Here is a 20,017-nt window from a genome sequence, read left to right as displayed (position 1 = left end):
GGGCGGACTCTACCTTTATGAAGTTGAGTGATTTAATTTTCTTAAGCCTATTATCATGCAATTCTTTTTCGAGAAGACGTGTACAACTGGCCTGGTAAATCAGCAAATGCACTGCGCTCCAGCTTCCCATCGCCGATGGCAATTCACCCCAATACGTCATATATAAGTGCAATATTTAGCATCTCAGTACGTTCGCTGTACCTAGTGGAAATACCAGTGTCGCCTTCTATTCAACTTGTGCGGGGCCAGGCCGCCAGGGAACGAGATTCTTTACCCCTCTTCTTTTTGTCTTTGCTCGGAAGATCAAACTTCAAAAATGGATAATATACATGCCATTTACGCTCGATTGGTTTCCACCAGTCATTCAACAGGTTGTTAGCTTGGTTGGTTTTTGTGCTTCAAATTTCAGTTCTTATCAATTGCTGAGAACATATTTTAACTTCTTCGCTTAATTCATAATTTTTTTCATCGGCAAAATTTAAACGATATTGCAAAACAAAATAGCTTCTCAAGACCTTCCATCAAGGAGCGCATCATTATGGGTAATACCCTTCTAAGTCTATTCAAACGTTGGTTTGGAAAACAAGATATTCGTATTTTAATGGTGGGCCTCGATGCAGCGGGGAAAACTACAATATTATATCAACTTAAACTAAAGGAACCTATATCAAACACGATGCCAACAATCGGCTTTAACGTGGAGAGTGTGGAGTACAAAAATATTAATTTTACAGTATGGGACATCGGCGGACAGGACAAAATCCGAGCTTTATGGAGATTGTATTTCCAACAGACTGAAGGACTTATATTCGTCGTAGATAGTAATGACACTGATAGAATTCAGGAAGCTAAATCAGAATTGTTTTGTTTGCTTAAAGAAGAAGAGCTACGTAGAGCAGTTCTACTAGTATTTGCAAATAAACAAGATCTTCCACTAGCAATGGGTACTACACAATTAGGAGAGAAACTGGGTTTACATACTCTGTGCGGGAGGAAATGGTATATACAGGCGACCTGCGCTACGAAAGGCACAGGAATATACGAAGGGCTGGATTGGTTATCAAAACAGATTCGAAACAGGAATTGTTGATTCTCATATATACATCATGCAGAGGTTAAAGGACCAGTTTTCAACGTCTTGTTCATTATCTTGATATTTTCCTGTACTTATAGTGATGAAGTTTTACTGCAGGAATCTGTGCACGCACACACGAATAATTCAATAATACAGTGCATGTTATCAGACATGGAACCGCGTGGTTAAAAAACTAAGACCAGTGATTTCAAATAAACAGCCAGGTTAATATTGAATGAGAAGTTTCAACAAAGTCACGACGGTGACTTGCGCTTTCTACCGATATATTTTAATAACGTGTGAAGCGTGGCGATTACAAATTGAAATTTCTTATTCTGTTTAACCGGACTTAAATTAGTTGAAAACTATCAATAACTAATGTACACGTATTTCAAAAGTTCAAGGGGAGTTGAACAATGTACTTGCACAATATTCAAAATAAGGCACTAAACTTAAAAGAGCGCGATTTCATACTTAACAAAATAATTAATAATTAAAAATAACAAATTAAATTAATGGTCCGCTTTATAGGATATTTTATATATGCATAAATTTACTGAAATATAGAAATATACAATAAATAATGGAATTGTGACCAGACAATATAATTATAAATTGAATTCACTGCTTTTGGTACTAAATCACTGCAAGTTTTGCATTGTTAGCCTCCGTTGGAAATGCCTATCGTAAAAGTATATTTTCGTCTGATATTCTTTGTTTAGAAAAAGTTTCCAAATTATTGTTTCATGATACCCGAGACTTTAATGAGACGAGATGAGGTCTATTGTTTGGCACTAAACTTACCTTCTTGTGTCTTCATATCGTTTTCTGTCTCTATCTTTTCCTCTTTCGTTATCTCCACGTTGTCTCTCGTTATCTCTTTCTCTTCGCTCTCTTCTGCGGTTTGTTTCTCTGTCACTGTCTTTATAGTCTGATTTCCTATGCTTTTCTAAGTGTGATCTATCCTGGTCACCACGCTCATCACTACATCTCTTTCTACTATTACCCTCGAAATTTTGGTCTAATTTCGCAATCTTTGATAATATACTCTCTTGACCAGACGATAATCCTTGTTTTCGCTCTTTTCCTGCCATCTCTATATTTTTCTTGTTTTCTTTTGGTCGTTTCTGTGTTTTTTCCTTCTTCTTTTTCTTCTTCCTAGGATCCAATGTCATATCGTTTCCCTCTTCCTGATCTTCGTCTGAACCAGGTGGTGTTGTGGGCGCACATCCAACAAGAGGTAATTCTTTTCTTTCACCTTTTTCATCTCGCTCATCACCTTTTGGTCGTTTGTAGTTTGCTACGTGATCAACTCGGATTGTTCGACCTCCAAGCTGAAATAAGAGAACCGTATAGATAAATACAATATAAAACTACCTCGCGAATAAGAAAGGCATTATTCCACTCAAGTTAACGAATACCTTGATGCCATTAAGATTATCTACAGCAAGTATTGTACTTCTTTGATCTTCGTAACATAAAAATCCATAACCCTTTGATTTTCCAGATGATTTATCCCGAACTAAATTAATATCTACAATTTCGCCGTATCTATAAAATAATATAGAATTTTTGAGAGGCTCGGCTTAGGAAACGTTTTTATATAGGTTTAACGAAATTATTTGCACTATTTTCTCGTCACGTTTAAAGATGAGGTCGAGTAAGAAAACCTGTAGTTGGTCTACCAATCACGGTGGCCATTTGCAGTCACGACTCGCAAAAAAAATGCCTACGTACATCTGCTGTAATAGCACGCTAACAGGCGCGCACGCCGTGGGCGTAGTATATATTATATTTATATTGTTTCATATTCATGTCTGGCTACTGTGCTTCTATATGGACTATTGTGCTTCTACGAGTTGATTGTGGAAAGCAGACCTAATTTTGAGGCGATGAACGGGGGTTTAAAATGCAGACTTAATCAGTCACTTATGCCAGTCTCACTACACTCAGTGAGCGCTTTTAATAATGGAGGAGCACATATTTCAGATATACAACTATAGAGTTACATATCGGGTTTCAACATAGCCCAATGTTGTGTCAATGAGCACGAATATTCGCACACAACTGCATTGGTTAATGTTTAGCCGTACACACGAACTATTATCGAACGATATTGAGAAATTATCGTTTTGGGTTTAGGGTTCACTACATCATCGAGTTCATGTATTCTTTCGAGAGATTTGTTGGCTCTTAGAAGAGCCGGTTTTTTGTTTTGTCTTTCAGCACGAAGTTTAACCGCCGAAACCATAGAGAGTTCTTCCTTGTCGTTTCAAGGCATAGACAACATCCATAGCAGTGACAGTCTTCCTCTTGGCGTGCTCGGTGTATGTGACAGCATCACGGATCACGTTCTCAAGGAAAACTTTGAGGACTCCGCGAGTTTCTTCGTAAATCAAACCTGAAATACGCTTGACACCACCACGACCCAGGGTGCATTCGGTGTAGACAAATCGGAATATCTTCGGCGTAGAGTTAGGGTATCCTTGGCGTACTGGCGTAAAATCAACTTTCCTTGGCGTAGTGGCGTACACTGTTTTTAACTTGTCGGCGCATAAATACCGGATAAACACATAAACTTTGTAATTCAAAGGTCCACATACACACCGACTTCAACTGCATGCGTTCAAGTATTTTAACGACAACAAAGGCATTTAACTTCTTAAAAATGGTCCTCTAAACGTGTAGCATTTTTTGACTCACGAGTCGAACGTCCTGGCGAGTCTGCGATTGGCGTAACGTCCTGGAGTGGGTGATTGTCGTGAGTATGGCCCAGGGTGGGAAGTTGGCGTAATGTTAAGATTGCTTTGGCGTATCTTCGGCGTGTGATATACACCGAATGCACCCTGGACCACGACGAGCTAGACGACGAATAGCGGGCTTCGTGATTCCCTGGATGTTGTCTCGTAAGATTTTACGATGACGTTTTGCACCTCCCTTTCCAAGACCTTTGCCTCCTTTACCACGACCAGACATCTTGTTTCTGAATCCTGTGAATCGCTAACTTCGAATGCTGCTTGAGTGCTTCTAGAATAGCTCCCATCTTGTCGCGAGGTAATATATAGCTACATAATGGGATCGGACGTCTACGAAGACACCACTTCCCTAACCTCTGATTGGTTGCTTGGTTTTAGGCACATTACCAGGGCAATTTAGCATCGATGAGTGCCATGCAAGTTTATTAGTTTATATCGGGAAAATGAAAATTTCGCCTCGTGTTGAAGAATTGCAATTAGCTAAAATTTATAGAGTAACATCGTCGTCCAATTTTCGCGTAGTACTTATATAGACATAGTTGTATAACTTGTATTGCTGCTGATGAAAAAACTGCCATCACAGTACAACCTCATATCATACTGACCTTACAATGCCAAGAGGATCACAATTTTAGCTTGTGAACCAATCATGCATGGTATGCCTAGCCAATGGGAATTTTGCATATTGAGCCAATGGTGGAAAACCATGATTGTATTTTTTCAGCCAATGAAATTAGAGTTTGCTGAGTATATATCATACGGTGGCTCACAGGGGCCACCCCATATAAATACGTAAATACCAATCCACAAAAATTCAAAACACAATTTAAATATTTCGAAAGGCACTTTACATGTTTTCAAACGCACTTTGAATATGTGCCAACACACTTTAAAAATTTTTAAACGCACTTTAGGTTTTCCAACACACTTTAAATTTTTAAACACACTTTAAATTTTCTAACACACTTTAAGTTTTCCAACACACTTTAAGTTTCTCAAACACACTTTAAATATGTTCAAACACACTTTAAGTTTTCTAACACACTTTAAATTTTTGAACGCACTTTAATTACATGCGGGCTCATCGCATAATTACGCGCATGCGCAAGTCAAGGTTACTTTATTTTCTTTTTTATCCTGTCGTGCGCGGTGCGTTTTTTCGCTCAATCTAATTGAACTTAAAAGCTCACAGGAAAGCAAGGAGTCGAAGATATAAGCTGTACATAATTGATCATTATGAGTTGTGCAGGGTGCGGCAATGCTGCGGCTGATGCAAAAACGTACTGTGAGAATTGTGTATCGGTATGCCTATCCCTATGCGCATTCCGTACAGACTGTGGAACTGAAAACGTTCTTATGTGTGCTATGCAGTGCTATCTAAGGTCAGATGGTAATGATGAATGGGCTGGGGAAAAAGCTCATGCATATGGTTCATCTCCAGCAAACCAGAGAATAGAGGCTTGGTGGTCATATTTACGACGAAACAGGTCAGGCTGGTGGATTGACTTCTTCCAAGACATGATAGAACAAGGAATATTGGAAATTGGCAACACATATCACATGGAAGCATTATGGTATTGTTTCAACAAGATACTTCAGGATGATTTAACTAAAGTGAAAGAGCACTGGAATATCCATTATATACGCAAGCCCCAGAATGAAACAGTGTCTGGAATTCCTGATGTGCTGTATTTCCTTCCCAACTATTACCATTTGCAAGCGACCGTTCGGCGCAAACGTTTTCACGCGTTTTCTTACGTTTCAAACGTGCACGTTAGGCGGACCAAACATACATGCTGAAACGTATAAACTAATTAGTTTAGACTGTGAGTTGACATTGTTTGACATGTCACGCCCACATGTCCAACAAACGTAAGGGCGTCATTCCAGCAAGATTTCAGACATAACATTCGTATTGAGGCGTTTGCGATTTTACAGAATCAAATGTCAGTACAAGTAAAAATTATATATGGTCGTGATTACGATCGTTGTAAAACGAGTTCAATCTCATCTAATAGTCTGAAAGATTTGGATTTAGCGATGCTGTCTGAAATTGTTTGGGACACGGTGGGCAGCTATTATCGAGATGGACGGGATCCAAAGTCCTTGAGAATCCAATATCGTGACGATGAGGGTACATTTGTTACCATTACTGGAGAAAATGATGTACAGGATGCTGTTCGTTCATGTAAGTCAGTGCTTCAGGGAGACTACGAAACGGTCCGATTGTGTTTGCGTGTTGATGACGCCTGGATAGGCCGTATTCTCGACTGGATTTTCGTTTAGTTTTGTTCCCCCCTCACGGGGAATACTTTTTGACAAGCAAAATCTGTAGATTATTATGTGTAAAATTCAAATTCACTTGTTGTAATTTTCACAAACCTGCAGTTTTTTAGTACAACACCGCCAAAGTTTCACGAAATCAACACATTTCGCAATCGTTCGCCGCCATTTTATCTGAGAAAACTTCATGTAATATTTACGAAATGATCCTCTTTTACTCATTATTGTTTTGTCTAACATAACGTTCTTACAACTTTCCGCTGATTATATGTAATAAATTCGCGCGCCTTTTCGCGGGAATATAATTTTTTTTTGTATTTTTTTTAAATATCTGCAACTCTGTTGAATGTTTTGAACATCTTTAATTATACACTACGTATATTGTTTATGACAGAACAAACAATTAAATCGCGCTGTTTGATTCATTTTGACGGGCATTGTGGCCCTCTCACTGCTTTTACCGAAGTTTCTTTTAAAAAGTTTTTACTTTTTCGGGAAAAATGGGTATCGCTCGATTGGTGAGCAAAGACAAGTGGCGGAAAAATCATTCGGCGTGGTAGCCGACGGGATACAGCAACAGGTCCTGAAAACCTTTATTACCACAGGGAATGCTATTCAAAATTTACCAACAAAACTTTAGTTGCACACGCGAAACGGCGATGTGAAAAGATAGATGAAATTGAAAGAAAGTCTAATGTAGACGAGATCTTGCTTTCCACCGATGATGAGACACAGGTGCCTGCAAAGTTTCTTAGATCGTCCACTGATGAAACTGTGCGCGTGAAACCCAGAAATGCTCATGTGCTACCACCTACTTGTATTATATGTGGCAGAGAAAGTTTGTACATCACTGATTCAGTAAGAAATTTTAAATGTTACAGTATCAGCTTCTATTTTAATTTACGAAATTTTGTAAGATTGGCACTTAATTAATAGATTATTTCTATTCTTCAACAGATTAGTAAAAAACGCAAATTGGACAAGCTTATCTCTTCTGAAACAATTGATGGGGGGAAATTGAGGGAAGCTGCGAAGAAGAAAGCGGACCAACATATCCTGCTACACATCGAAGGAAAGGACTGTATTGCACTCGAAGTAAAGTATCACACTCATTGTTACAAAAATATACCAGATGTGTGGCAAACCATGAAAAAAGCGAGAGAGACGGACAAACTGACAATAAACTATTCGAACGTTCGTTTAACATCTTCAGCGAGGAGTTTATCATGACAAAAATTATCAAAGGTCAAGAGATTTATGATATGACGAGAGTGAAAGACGAGTTCGATAAAACCGTCGCACGGGTTGAAAATTTAGACGCATCAAGCTACAAAACGTTTCGCTTGAAAAGAAGATTGAAAAATACTTTTCCCCAGCTTGTGTTCCATAGTCCCAAAGCGCGACGTCGGAGTGACATTGTGTTCGCAGCATGTTTAGATAGAGGAAGGATTGCAGAGACATTTGTGTCGCAAGAACAGTCATCGGATAGTGAAGAGGAAATACTAGATAATCATAAAACCGAACGAACAGCAGTCCGTACTAATGAAAGATCGTCGTTGAAAGAAATGTATTTCGCTGCATTATCTCTAAGAGAAACCTTTCGTGAATCCGCAGCACAAGATTGGTACAATACGTGGCCACCAGTTGCAGCTGATATCAACTTTACTAATGTGAAAAAGTTAGTTCCTCCAGTTATATTCAATTTTTTTGCTTGGGTAGTCGGGTTTTCTGATGATCCTGAAGTAGCAGAGTATGTAACCTTAGAGGGCGATCGCTCTTTCAAGTTGTTTTCCCTTTGTCAGGATCTGTTATACATTTCCAGTGGCGGTAGAGCACAAACACCAAAATCACTAGCTTTAGCCATGGCTGTAAGACAAATATCGGGTTGTTCCAACTTAGTAACTCTCTTAAACGGCTTTGGTCATTGTGTATCCCTCTCATCAACCATGGCATATGACACCGCATTAGCACAGCTGTCATTGAATAGATCAAATATTATTCCTAAAGGCTTTGTTGCAGAGCGTCATGTTAATGTTGTTTATGACAATATCGATTTTGGGGAAGAAGCTAAAAAACAAACCCACGTCACGAATGGCATCATTATCCAACAGGTTACCTCAGAAAACAACGACGACGACAATATAGAGACAACAGTGATAAAGAAAACCCAACGATCGCTAAAGATGCCTGACGTTACTCTAAAACCTTACAGCATTGGAGTGAAAAAGACTGCTGCATTTAACATTCCTGATGACATCAGAGATTACGGTGAAAATGAGAAAACAAATATTTCACTTAAATCGGATCTAGCATACGTACTTGTAAAAATGTTTCATCACTCCCAAGAAAGTCCCTTTCCCGGATGGACTGGATTCAATACGATGCTTAATGAAACAGAAATACCAAACGAATCAAGAATCGGTTATCTCCCTGTCATTGACAATTCGCCCACTGAATACTCAACTATAAACGCAATCCTCGAAAGTGGTGTTGACATTGCAAATGCCTTGCAACTAGATCATATCGTAATGGTATTTGACGAAGCTGTATACGCGAAGGTGCAACAAGTGAGGTGGAAAAACGAGATGTTTTACAACAAACTGGTCGTGCGATTAGGAGAGTTTCATACAATTATGTCCTTTCTGTCGGCAATATCGAAGCTGTTTGAAGATGCAGGGCTGAAGGTAATGCATGTTAAAAACTACTTTGGAAAATTTACAATACCAAAAATAAATAGTATATAATATAACGACGCATGCAAAATTTCTTCTATATGCAGGATATACTGATGAATCGGGGATAGTGAATGAGGGATCAATTAAAGGCGTGGCTATCTGGTAAACACTACAATAGGTCGGTGTTTTGCCACAAAATCATGCATGAAGCATTACAGCGTCTTCGATTTGATGCCTTTCTGGATAGCTTGGATATCACAGAACAGGAAAAAATTCGGACATGTGTAGGAGTCATGGCAGACGGCTTTCCGACGCAACGATACAAAGAGGAGCTTTTGAGTCAGGAGTTTGAGACGATATGTGATAAATACGATTCATTTGTGGCAGAAACTTCGCAAAAATCAAAGACGTTTGCATTTTGGAGCATTTATCTTAAAATGACAGGTATATGTGAAACTCTTAATAATACAAAAGTTGCAAGTTAAAATTACAGCGAATTGACGAACTGGAGCATTAATACAACTCGCCATTCCGTTTAGAATCAAAGTTTATAAGATTGTGATCAGCAGGCTAGAGTTAACATACTCATGATTCTTTGGCTAAAGCTGTTTTTTACTTCAGCCGTACCATATGAAAACGTAGCGTATTTGTACGTTCCCTGAACACTCGAGTTGCTCCATAAATTAAACAACGAACTGCACAAGAAACGACCTTTGGTCAATATCTTAAGGGCCTCTTTCATTCTCTTTGCTTCGTTTGCACCAAAGTAAATAAAACTTTTTACTGTAGGTATATTGCTGATGTTCGTCCGTGCAACGCGAAAGATCGATTGGGAGCTCCATTTATCTACATTCAGACAAATGCTTCCTTGGTTTTTTGTGTGTAATAAGACTAATTATGCAAGATATGGAACAGCTTACTGGTTGGAAATGACGTCTTTGCATGAAAAACATCCAGGTATATAGTGTACATCAAGCTTTTTTATGCGGAACATTTATGTAGAACTAGTATGTAAACATATACAATAAAACCACTTAATACTTTCTTGTCCACTCACATATTTTCTGTTGATTGCTTGTCGCTTCCCGCATTCAGGCAAGGTATGTGTAAATGTAACTATGCATACAATTAATACCGTTCATCTGAATTTTCAGGAATTCGACTTGAAATGTCAAAAAATTTTGCCATTCAGCGTCAAAGTCATCATGGCTTCGCCGCAGTTGCATGCGATCAAACTATAGAGCAGACAGTAAACCGTGATGCAAAAACTAAGGGAGGCTTGATTGGTTTCACATTGAATCGTGGTGCAGTGCATCGATGGCTTCTTTCACAATCACAGAGAGCAGCAATAACCAGCCAATGCAAGAGCTTAGCAGGAATGGAGTACAAACCAAGGTATGACCAAACAATATTCGCGAATAAACGAATATTTTTAGTACTTAAATGGTTGCGAATTCAACTGTTTCTTTTAGAAAACGTAAAGACCTCGATCCCACTAAATGCGATCGCTACGAGAAGTCGGTAGAAAGTGTGATAACCACCGTTTCAAATATGTTACAACCGTTTGATGCAGAGCAGGAGAGCTTAGTATCGTTAGCAAGTGGATTTGTCATTGATGACAATGTTGCCAAAAGTTTACTTGGAGCAGAACAGAGTGGAGAAGATCAATTTCAAGATTTTGTTAAAACAATCTCGCTATTGAAACGCCAGATATTTTCCAAACAATTAAGAAGAACAAGCTTCCCTCTATCCAGAAAACTAAAACAGGGATAAAAAACAGTGGCGGAAAAGAAACTGGACTCAAAATGAGTAGAAACTTGTTTGCAAAGCTTTTACTTGTTGCAAAAAGCCGGGACGTTGATATGCAAAATATCTTGTCTTATTGCCTTGGTGCATATCCCTTGTCACTTGCCTCCGTAAGTGGTAGTTTTTTAAAGACAGCAAAATCAAAATTGGCGGAGATACTGGAACGAGAAGGCGAAAACCCACATGTGGATCAAACAGACATCCCTCATGATAACGCACTCATTGTAGACGCCATGGCTGTTGTGCAGTGCTTGAAAGGAAACTGGAAAACATTTGGGGATTTTGCGGATTCAGTTTTCCGTTTCCTCATAAAATTAGCTCACGATTGTCGTGCATTAAGACTAGATTTTGTCGCTGACAGGTATCTTGCTCTAAGTATCAAGAACACTGAGCGAGTAAGACGCGCTACAGAAGGAGTTCAACGAGTACACATATATAGCCAAGAGCAGAACATTCCTAAGCAGTGGAAAAAATTTCTGAGCTCTGGAGAAAACAAAGAAGCGTTGCTCGAATTCTTCATCAAACATTGGAAATCATATAAGTCATCCAAGCTTGCTTCTGTCTCTGTTCTGTACGCAACATCTAAGGATAAATGTTACATATACCGTCCCGGTCGAAATGGAGATGACCCTGTTAGAACAGCCTCGTTTCCACCACTTGATAGCAACCATGAGGAGGCAGATACTCGCCTATTGTTGCATGCCAAGCATGCCGCAAGCACGTATGACACAGTAATAATCAGAAGTCCTGACACTGACGTTCTCGTTCTTTGCACTGCCATGCAACATGTGATTGAGAAGGATATTTACATGATGACGGGCTCAGGAAATAAATTTCGCTGTATTCATATAAACACAATTTGCGAAAAACTTGGTGAAGACACATGCAAATGTCTGCTAGGTTTTCATGCATTTTCAGGTATTGTGCAACATTGTTGACAGCATGCTTTTTTAAAAAACGAAGTGAATTTCAAGCAATTAATGTTTAACAGATTTAAAATATTTAAATAACTGTATAGGCTGTGATTCCACAAGCTCATTTCATGGAAAGGGAAAAGTTAAAGTTTGGAAAACGTTATCTGAAAATCCAGAATTTACAGAAACTTTTGGCATGCTGGGCAACATGTTTCCACCATCTGACCTCATAGTCAGCCAACTCCACCGGTTTGTGTGTTTGATGTATGGCGATAAGATTGCTGTTAATACTGATGAATGCAGATATAACCTCTTCAAATCAGGGAAATATTCAGATGATGTGTTACCACCAAATTCTGATTGTCTCTTGAAACACATTGAGAGAGCTAATTATCAAACAGCTGTGTGGAATCAGTCTCTGTCATCTCATATGAATATTCCATCTCCTGATGGGAATGGGTGGATATTAGATGGCGAATATAAGATCTTGTGGATGACACTTCCTGCCGCACCAGATTCCCTCCTTGAAATTGTGAAGTGCACATGTAAGAAAGGATGTACAAGCCAAAGATGTTCTTGCTTTAAAGCTCAACTGAAATGCAGTGACTTGTGTTCTTGTGAAAGCTGTAGCAATACGGTAGAAGTGGATGAGGATAGAAGCACATCAGAAGATGATTGCGATCTCTTTGATGACAATGATGATGTCAGTGATGATGACGAGTTACTAAGTATGTAATCATTGAAAGGAAGTTTCAAAATATTCTCCAGTCTCCACCAAGTAAGTAAACGATTAGGCATACATCTATCTTTAATCCAAAAACTTTAAAAACGTATAAATTGACGAAACCAGCCATAAATTGATGAAAAGTAACTAAAATTGTACAGTATCGCCCTTAAAACCTGCGCCATGTTGACATTCTGAGCCGTTGTACCAGGGATTTTTTTCAGCGGAATGTGACAAACTTCATTTAAACATTAACGAAAGTTTAATGAAAAATGGCGGCGAACGATTGCGAAATGTGTTGATTTCGTGAAACTTTGGCGGTGTTGTACTAAAAAACTGCAGGTTTGTGAAAATTACAACAAGTGAATTTGAATTTTACGCATAATAATCTACAGACTTTGCTTGTCAAAAAGTATTCCCCGTGAGGGGGGAACAAAACTTGTTTTTAAGCGACTTTTTGACCGACAGAATATGGCCTAGGACGCCGTTGGGGATGAAAGAAACCAAACCACTGGAGAAACCTCAAGAGAAACGGCCTGCTGTATCTCGCGATGCAAGGAAAAGATTATTTGAGCACGACCAAAAAGAACAAACAATGTATTCTTCCGATTCTTCCGACGAAGCTCAGTCTGTTGTTGCTGAAACACCTTTTCAAAGGTATGTGAAAAAAGTTAAAGATCGCATAGCCGCAAAAAGGTCTGAACTTTACAAACTCGAGAGCAACGAACAGGAGGTGCAAAGGAAAATATTACGAGTTAAATCAAATCCAACCGAAGGTAACTTATGCCGAAATTGTCACATGCGTTTAGGGCATACTGCACGTCATTGTGACTATGAAAAATGCTTATCTATTTTTGCTTGTGGTGAAGAAAAATTGCACCCTGGTGAAATAGACTCTCGCGGGGCTCGTAATTCGATAAAAAAAGTCAAAGACGAAATTGCTAAACTCGAGAAAGACCTAAGTCTAAAGGAAGAACAAGCGAATAAACTGTCTGAAAGTTTGTCAAATAAAATTGAAAAGGCCCTTATGAAAGAGAGCGGAAACCAGTATATTGACGGGGGAATAAAGAAATGGGCACTTTTGCGTAAACACGTCTATATTCTCGAGAAACACTGTAAAGAACACTTCGAAGGCAGAATACCTGCAAAGCACAAACTTTCGGATATTTTAGAGGTCGCCTTAGAACGAGAAGATGTTTCAGGAGACGAGTACAATGCCAATTCAAGCATGTCGCAAGTCAAAACCAAAAGAACCAGGGCGCTGAAAAGAACAAATCCGGCCAAAGCTCTTTTGCAAGAAAAAGGGATTTCATTTCCTAATCCCAGCGACCAAGCTACGTCCAGCTCGCATTCAAGTTCTGTTCATCGTTGCGCGCCATCAAATGTTCAAGAAGAAGCAGAGCAGCTCAACATGGTATTGAAACAAAGCTTATTAGACTCTTCAGTTCAACAGGAGTCTTTAGTTCAGCAGGAGCAGCGATCTCTCTTTACAACTGTAGCAAATGCTTGTCCCGAACCCATTCCGACACCTTATCAATTAAACAACACTGCGCCAAGTTATACATTTCAAGATTTTCCAAATTATTCTTACGGGAATATGAACCCATATTTCTATCCATACAGCCAACAGTTCAACAGCCAGTGTTCATCCATCTGATTCCTGTCGTGTAATTTATGCGAGCAGTGATCCTGCAATTTCATCTGGAAACACTGGTACTGCTGCAAGTTTATCCGAAACCACTGCTGCGCCCAACACTATTTCACGTCCTAGTGCATCAGAAGTTCTGACATCGACAGAGTCAGAGACCAGGGATGCAGCATTACATTTAATGTTTCTCTCGTCTGGAAATGACAAATGTCTCAAGTAAGAAAGCTTTTCAATCATGTATGTTGTGTTATATCATAGACACTGTTCTATCATAGTATTTAGTTTTAGAAGCAACTATAAGTAGAAGTTTTCATATTATTCTAACTAAATATACCGGGTAAATGTATTACTGAAGGCTAGATATAAACTTGAACAGATAGCTAACCAGTATAAAGTTTGTAAATTTTTTCATTTTGTTTTAATTTTGTTTACATTTCATGAGGGTCATCCAAGCCATCGGTTGATGAATTTATATTTCGATTTTCGTTTGTATTGCACTCATGCATTGATCCATTGATCAACAATATATATTTAGTTCGTATTATATTTTGAGAGTGCTAGCTATAGATTTAGAATAGGCTAAATATCTTTGATACTTTCATACTTTATAGATAATTGCTATACTTTTATTCTCGGCATATTATTACTGTAATTGTCTTCAAAACTTACCGAGTTTGAGAGGTTTGATTTGCTTTGCAAGATCATTTTGTTTATAGCAACCTGTGACTGTGTACTCTTCAAGTTCGAACCATAAGTTTGAGAAAACGTTATTTTGTTATCAATTATATCATCATGTTTGTAATAAATATAACGACAATTATTGCTGACAGTCAGGTTTATTACTTAACTGTCAGTTGCGTGCCACGCGTGACCTTTATCCCGCGGCGGAAAACTGACATAGCCCTGTTTACACTACATTCAATTTATTGGCACGGCACGGCAAAAATTGGCACCCGTACCTTATTTTATTAGTTTTCAGACTACCAATACAAAGGTGGGGCATGGATGAAATAAGCACGAGTACCCATTTTAGCCATGCCGTGCCGATAAATTGATTATATGACACTGTTTTTCCCCGAAAACAGGGCCTTTTTAACTGGCGGGCGAAAGCTCCTTCCCCAACAAACCTCACTCCGCCGAGATGGTGCAACAGTAAGTATCGCCGAAAATGCAGGAAATCAAGTCGGAGACTAAAAAATACAGGAAATTATCTGCGGGTGTTCCCCCAGACCCCTACAAACTCCCCTATTTTTCAATTAACAATTTCAGTACAATTTATAGTTAATACAATTTGTTCATGCCCACCCACTAACGATTTCTTAAAAAAACCCTACCCCAAAATCCTCAAATACCATTTTAAATGCAGTTATCAAAGTTTTGTGAGGTCAAATGTAATATTTACAATTAACACAATGTCAAACTTTACAGATATATTCAACTTTACCAAAGCAATGATATTGCTGAATCATTCTGTTATATCAATGTACGAAAATACGAAACTTAAATGTTACAAGTATTTTGTGTGAAATGTTTCAATGTATTACTGTTTGTAAGCATCACCCAACGAAAGGAAAAAGATAAGCTGTATGACGATAAAACCTCCTCGTATCCAACGCTGATATTCTTTCGACCGCTTCTGCAACAGCTAATTTTAGATTACGATGAACGTCGGCTGAAAACCGTCCGTTAAGTTCTGTTTTTATTTTATTGAAACAAAGCTCAATAGGGTTAAGATCGGGAGAATATGTTGGGGTGAACAATAGCTCGATACCCATCTCAGCTAAAACTTCTTCGAGAATTTGGCCGCCTTCGTAGTGGTGGACAGCTAAATTGTCCATCACAACGATATCCCCTACTTCGAGAGCAGGACGTCGAGTTATCTCATGTGCTGCTTGAGAAGCCTCCCAGAAGAAATCCCAGAACCTTACAGTGTCAGTTGGGCCATCCAGAATGTTGTAATATTCAGGGCCATTGACTGAAATCAGTAAATTTAAAGTAAAATTTGGAGATTCTGTTTTTCGAACAATTTCCACGCAGCGTTCCCCGGACGGCGCATTTCCGTATAAACGTGTACCGATGCACGGCGTCTTAACCCCCGCCTCATCAAAGAACTTAATCCTTCTCGGATCTTTTGAAGATAGGTAGTTGATGAAAAGCTGAGTATAAATCATATTTTCATCAGTAAAGCGCTCAAAGGCTACGCTGGTAATACGCTTCCGAGTATATCGTTTTCCGGACAGAAGTCTGGATTTTATTGCTCGTGAAATCGATGACAACGAAACTTCACCACAATCACCAAATTCCTCAAGTATAGCATATAATTCATTCAGCTGAATTGTGCCATGAGCTCGCTTAAGAACCTCAAGAAGTTCGAGATCCCCTTCAGAAAATTTGCTTGAATGATCTCCGCCTTTTGGTGATGGATCAACCTTTCGTCCTTGGTAGCAAAAATTCTTCCATATTTTGGAAACTGTATTTGCAGAGATACTGAATCGACTAGCTATTTCTACGTAAGTGACGGGCAAGTAACCAACAGTTGCATCTCCACCAGACTTAAGGCATTCATCAATAATTAGACGCCTTAAATCACTATCAAGTGATTTACCAAGGCTGTATGATCTACCAAATTTATTGACATGCATAATGTAAAAGCTACAGAAGATTATGTGTGGAAATATAGAACTAACACATGCAAGTATATTTAGAAATGTGCGCGCTTACGTTTGTTGGACATGTGGGCGTGACATGTCAAACAATGTCAACTCACAGTCTAAACTAATTAGTTTATACGTTTCAGCATGTATGTTTGGTTTGCCTAACGTGCACGTTTGAAACGTAAGAAAACGCGTGAAAACGTTTGCGCCGAACGGTCGCTTGCAAATGGTAATATTGTAGTGGTGATAGCTGTTTAATGGAGGTTTCAAAAAAAAAATTGAATGAATTGAAGGGAAGATCAACATAACTGATAATCGACGATGTAATCGTATCAACATAACTGATAATCGACGATGTAATCGTCTCGCCTTTCGCATTTGGACACCCTCTGGATCAATCTCTTACATTATTTTCGCTACGACATGACGACTAACGTTAATATGGTGGCGAAGCCTCAAAGCATGCCAAATACTTCTATATCAAGACAGCCTTCCTGCTCCTTCAACTTCTTCTTGAATTACTGTTCGTAAATGTTGCTCATCAATGACCTGCCCCTTTCCCTTTAAACCTAACGACTTTAAACGACGTTTTAGTGTTCTTAAAGACGTCGATACGCCAGAACTATTTAGAAGAACAACAGTTTCTCCATATGGGTATCCACGGTTAAAATAATTAACAATAAGATCCGTAGTCTCTTTCTTCGATACACAATTCTCACAATACGTTTCTGCATCAGCCGCAGCATTGCCGCACCCTGCACAACTCATAATGATCAATTATGTACTGCTTATATCTTCGACTCCTTGCTTTCCTTCGAGCTTTTAAGTTCAATTAGATTGAGCGAAAAAACGCACCGCGCACGACGGGATAAAAAAGAAAATAAAGTAACCTTGACTTGCGCATGCGCGTAATTATGCGATGAGCCCGCATGTAATTAAAGTGCGTTCAAAAATTTAAAGTGTGTTGGAAAACTTAAAGTGTGTTTGAACATATTTAAAGTGCGTTTGAGAAACTTAAAGTGTGTTGGAAAACTTAAGTGTGTTAGAAAATTTAAAGTGTGTTAGAAAATTTAAAGTGTGTTGGAAAATTTAAAGTGTGTTGGAAAATTTAAAGTGTGTTGGAAAACTTAAAGTGCGTTTAAAAATTTTTAAAGTGCGTCTGAAAACATGTAAAGTGCCTTTCGAAATATTTAAATTGTGTTTTGAATTTTTGTGGATTGGTATTTACGTATTTATATGGGTGGCCCCTGTGAGCCACCGTAATATCATGATCAAGCGGCGCTAATTTCAAACAGTAAATATCGAATATCGATATACAATATCACTGTGATTCCGAAGAAGATAACAAGTTTCGAAAAAACGAAATGGCTCGTACCAAGCAAACTGCTCGTAAATCAACTGGTGGAAAAGCACCAAGAAAGACCTTGGCAACGAAAGCAGCTCGTAAGAGTGCCCCAGCTACAGGTGGTGTGAAGAAACCTCACAGATACAGGCCTGGAACTGTCGCCCTTCGAGAAATCCGTCGTTATCAGAAGTCAACTGAGCTTTTGATCCGTAAGCTGCCTTTCCAACGTTTGGTTCGTGAGATCGCTCAAGATTTCAAGACCGACCTTCGTTTCCAAAGTTCGGCTGTCATGGCTTTACAAGAAGCAAGCGAAGCTTATCTTGTGGGTCTGTTTGAAGACACAAACTTGTGTGCCATCCACGCCAAACGAGTGACAATCATGCCTAAAGACATCCAGCTGGCACGAAGAATCCGTGGTGAACGAGCATAAATGATCATTCATTAAACGCTTTTAAACAAAAAACGGCTCTTTTTAGAGCCACCAAATTCACAAAAGAATACAAATGCATCTTGATTCTTGCTTTTAGAGAGTGTCCTAATAAGCTAATTACTTGTCCTCAGAATTCACTTTTCTTGACAATTCATTATTATAAATAACCCATCCAAACAAAAAAATTTTTTTATAAAAATGATAAATGTGCATAAAAAAATTTGGGTCTTAATAGGGTACCAGAAACCCCTAGCTCTAAACACAGTTTTCACTACACAATTTCACCTTGTCCTGTTGTCAATGAGAAATTTCTTCCAAGGTAGAATATGTGTATCTGATATCAATGATGGCTGATACCAGCTTTTTTGTTGATACAATACTTGCCAGATACTGGTGATCAAATGGTATCAAAAGTGCCCCTTACAAAAGTTGCAAAAAAACTGTGTAGGACCCCTTTTAATAGTCGTGACATAAAAATAGTGGAGTGGAAAAACATTCCAGTTACAACCCAGTAATTTGGATACAACCAGTACTCTCACTTCATATTCAAATCATTTAAATAATGAAAAACAACAAATGTAAATACTCACTGAGAAAATACACATAAAATATCTCCTTCAGTTAGGTCATAAGGCATTCCACCTATATGCAAAAGGAATTAAGCTTTTTAATTAAAGCCTTGTTTTCAAAACAGCACTAAATTATCCTGCTTGCATAAACTTAATCTAAAAGCAGGATAAATGGATATAGTGTGCAAATAAGTATGCTACATCTTATCTAGGCTTGGCTTGGTCAAAAAAGTCTACATTTGTTTGTCAAATGATGTATAAGAGAAGTGACTAAATGACACCTGAAAAAATAATTTACAATTCTCACCTATAAAAACATAAGCACTATCTTTATACTGTTTATGCCATGATGCATTATCTTCGACACCCATTTGTAAAACTTTTTCATTCAGCTTCTGAATATTTTTGACATTGCTACAGACAAAAATCTAATTTTTAGTTGTTGTTAACTTTTAAATTAACCATGGTTAGCCCTATCAGGCCTATCTACACTTTTAAATGGTTAACTTTTCCACCACTGTGCTCCAAACTTTGCTTATCTGGTATAGTGGTATTGTTAGACATTAAAGGACTTTGTTAGAGGACTATCTGATTTATTCATATGATTTAGATTCTGGACATAATCAAATATCATCAGACCAGCCTTTCATTCCAGGAAGGTGGTTGCTTTTAATTACAATAGTTCTGCCTCAAGGGTTGTGATAGCCAACCACGGGCCCCAATGAAAAACTTGAGTGCAATTGGTCAACAATAAATAAACGCATCCCTAGCTAATTATGCCTGGTTTCTATTTAGTACCCCAGGTCCGGCATATCCCCCACCCTTCGGTGTCACCCTCCCGCTGACTTGACCTGGTCTTGACAGGGTAGTAAACCCTGGTTACTAGTAAATATAAATATGAAGAAATATAAATGTATTACATGATTTCAAATTCATGTTATTAATAATACAATAAATACATACGTCAACGGATTCATGATAACGGTGAAACAAATAACTCCACGAGTAATGTTAACTTTAGTAAAACAACCAACTACAAGAAAAATACAATTTTTGTGCAAATATAATAAATAACGTTTTTGAATGAGCGTCGACTCAACTTGCAGCGGTTTCATGAATGTGTATTAGGGAATACTTC

The 20,017-nt window shown here is 38.4% G+C and overlaps 6 protein-coding genes across 7 annotated transcripts; 4 read left to right on the top strand and 2 right to left on the bottom strand.

The window, feature by feature from the left end:
• Positions 1-260: 260 nt before the first annotated feature.
• LOC114528151 (ADP-ribosylation factor 1-like 2) lies at positions 261-1,304 on the top strand. The gene has a single exon (XM_028549752.1). It carries the CDS (start codon positions 539-541, stop codon positions 1,088-1,090), a length of 552 nt encoding a protein of 183 aa, XP_028405553.1. The 5' UTR covers positions 261-538; the 3' UTR covers positions 1,091-1,304.
• Positions 1,305-1,629: 325 nt separating this feature from the next.
• Positions 1,630-19,941, bottom strand: LOC114528149 (RNA-binding motif protein, X-linked 2-like). The gene is made up of 5 exons (XM_028549749.1): positions 19,843-19,941; positions 19,187-19,293; positions 18,901-18,952; positions 2,497-2,626; positions 1,630-2,409 (listed from the first exon to the last, which is right to left on the bottom strand). Exons 1-5 carry the CDS (start codon positions 19,854-19,856, stop codon positions 1,876-1,878), a joined length of 837 nt encoding a protein of 278 aa, XP_028405550.1. The 5' UTR covers positions 19,857-19,941; the 3' UTR covers positions 1,630-1,875.
• Positions 7,252-8,854, top strand: LOC114528152. The gene is made up of 2 exons (XM_028549753.1): positions 7,252-7,792; positions 8,122-8,854. Exons 1-2 carry the CDS (start codon positions 7,341-7,343, stop codon positions 8,144-8,146), a joined length of 477 nt encoding a protein of 158 aa, XP_028405554.1. The 5' UTR covers positions 7,252-7,340; the 3' UTR covers positions 8,147-8,854.
• Positions 10,486-12,697, top strand: LOC114528146. 2 transcript variants are annotated; one of them, XM_028549747.1, is made up of 3 exons: positions 10,486-11,513; positions 11,614-12,287; positions 12,458-12,697. In XM_028549747.1, exons 1-2 carry the CDS (start codon positions 10,595-10,597, stop codon positions 12,243-12,245), a joined length of 1,551 nt encoding a protein of 516 aa, XP_028405548.1. In that variant the 5' UTR covers positions 10,486-10,594; the 3' UTR covers positions 12,246-12,287; positions 12,458-12,697. The 2 variants fall into 2 exon arrangements, with proteins under 2 accessions (XP_028405548.1, XP_028405547.1); XM_028549746.1 differs by having other exon boundaries at positions 11,614-12,697.
• On the bottom strand, positions 13,884-16,795 carry LOC114528148. The gene is made up of 2 exons (XM_028549748.1): positions 14,551-16,795; positions 13,884-14,075 (listed from the first exon to the last, which is right to left on the bottom strand). Exon 1 carries the CDS (start codon positions 16,521-16,523, stop codon positions 15,438-15,440), a length of 1,086 nt encoding a protein of 361 aa, XP_028405549.1. The 5' UTR covers positions 16,524-16,795; the 3' UTR covers positions 13,884-14,075; positions 14,551-15,437.
• On the top strand, positions 17,876-18,555 carry LOC114528153 (histone H3). Its single transcript, XM_028549754.1, has one exon. The coding sequence runs from the start codon at positions 17,900-17,902 to the stop codon at positions 18,308-18,310; it is 411 nt and encodes a 136-aa protein (XP_028405555.1). The 5' UTR covers positions 17,876-17,899; the 3' UTR covers positions 18,311-18,555.
• Positions 19,942-20,017: the final 76 nt, after the last annotated feature.

Source organism: Dendronephthya gigantea, unplaced genomic scaffold, assembly GCF_004324835.1.
Source record: "Dendronephthya gigantea isolate DGI-Jeju-01 unplaced genomic scaffold, DenGig_1.0 000048F, whole genome shotgun sequence".
Lineage (NCBI taxonomy): Eukaryota > Metazoa > Cnidaria > Anthozoa > Malacalcyonacea > Nephtheidae > Dendronephthya > Dendronephthya gigantea.
This window is presented reverse-complemented; position numbering and strand designations above follow the sequence as displayed.

Bases quoted from the DNA above. Each gene is read 5' to 3' on its own strand.
- LOC114528151 (XM_028549752.1), top strand. From the start codon at position 539: ATGGGTAATACCCTTCTAAGTCTATTCAAACGTTGGTTTGGAAAACAA.
- LOC114528152 (XM_028549753.1), top strand. From the start codon at position 7,341: ATGACAAAAATTATCAAAGGTCAAGAGATTTATGATATGACGAGAGTG. The intron at 7,793-8,121 runs GTTAGTTCCTCC...TTATTCCTAAAG, and splicing joins AACTTTACTAATGTGAAAAA to GCTTTGTTGCAGAGCGTCAT.
- LOC114528146 (XM_028549747.1), top strand. From the start codon at position 10,595: ATGAGTAGAAACTTGTTTGCAAAGCTTTTACTTGTTGCAAAAAGCCGG. The intron at 11,514-11,613 runs GTATTGTGCAAC...ATAACTGTATAG, and splicing joins AGGTTTTCATGCATTTTCAG to GCTGTGATTCCACAAGCTCA.
- LOC114528148 (XM_028549748.1), bottom strand. From the start codon at position 16,523: ATGCATGTCAATAAATTTGGTAGATCATACAGCCTTGGTAAATCACTT.
- LOC114528153 (XM_028549754.1), top strand. From the start codon at position 17,900: ATGGCTCGTACCAAGCAAACTGCTCGTAAATCAACTGGTGGAAAAGCA.
- LOC114528149 (XM_028549749.1), bottom strand. The intron at 18,953-19,186 runs GTGAGAATTGTA...TTTTGCATATAG, and splicing joins TAGTGCTTATGTTTTTATAG to GTGGAATGCCTTATGACCTA. The intron at 2,627-18,900 runs GTGAGTATTTAC...ATTATTTTATAG, and splicing joins ATTTTATGTGTATTTTCTCA to ATACGGCGAAATTGTAGATA.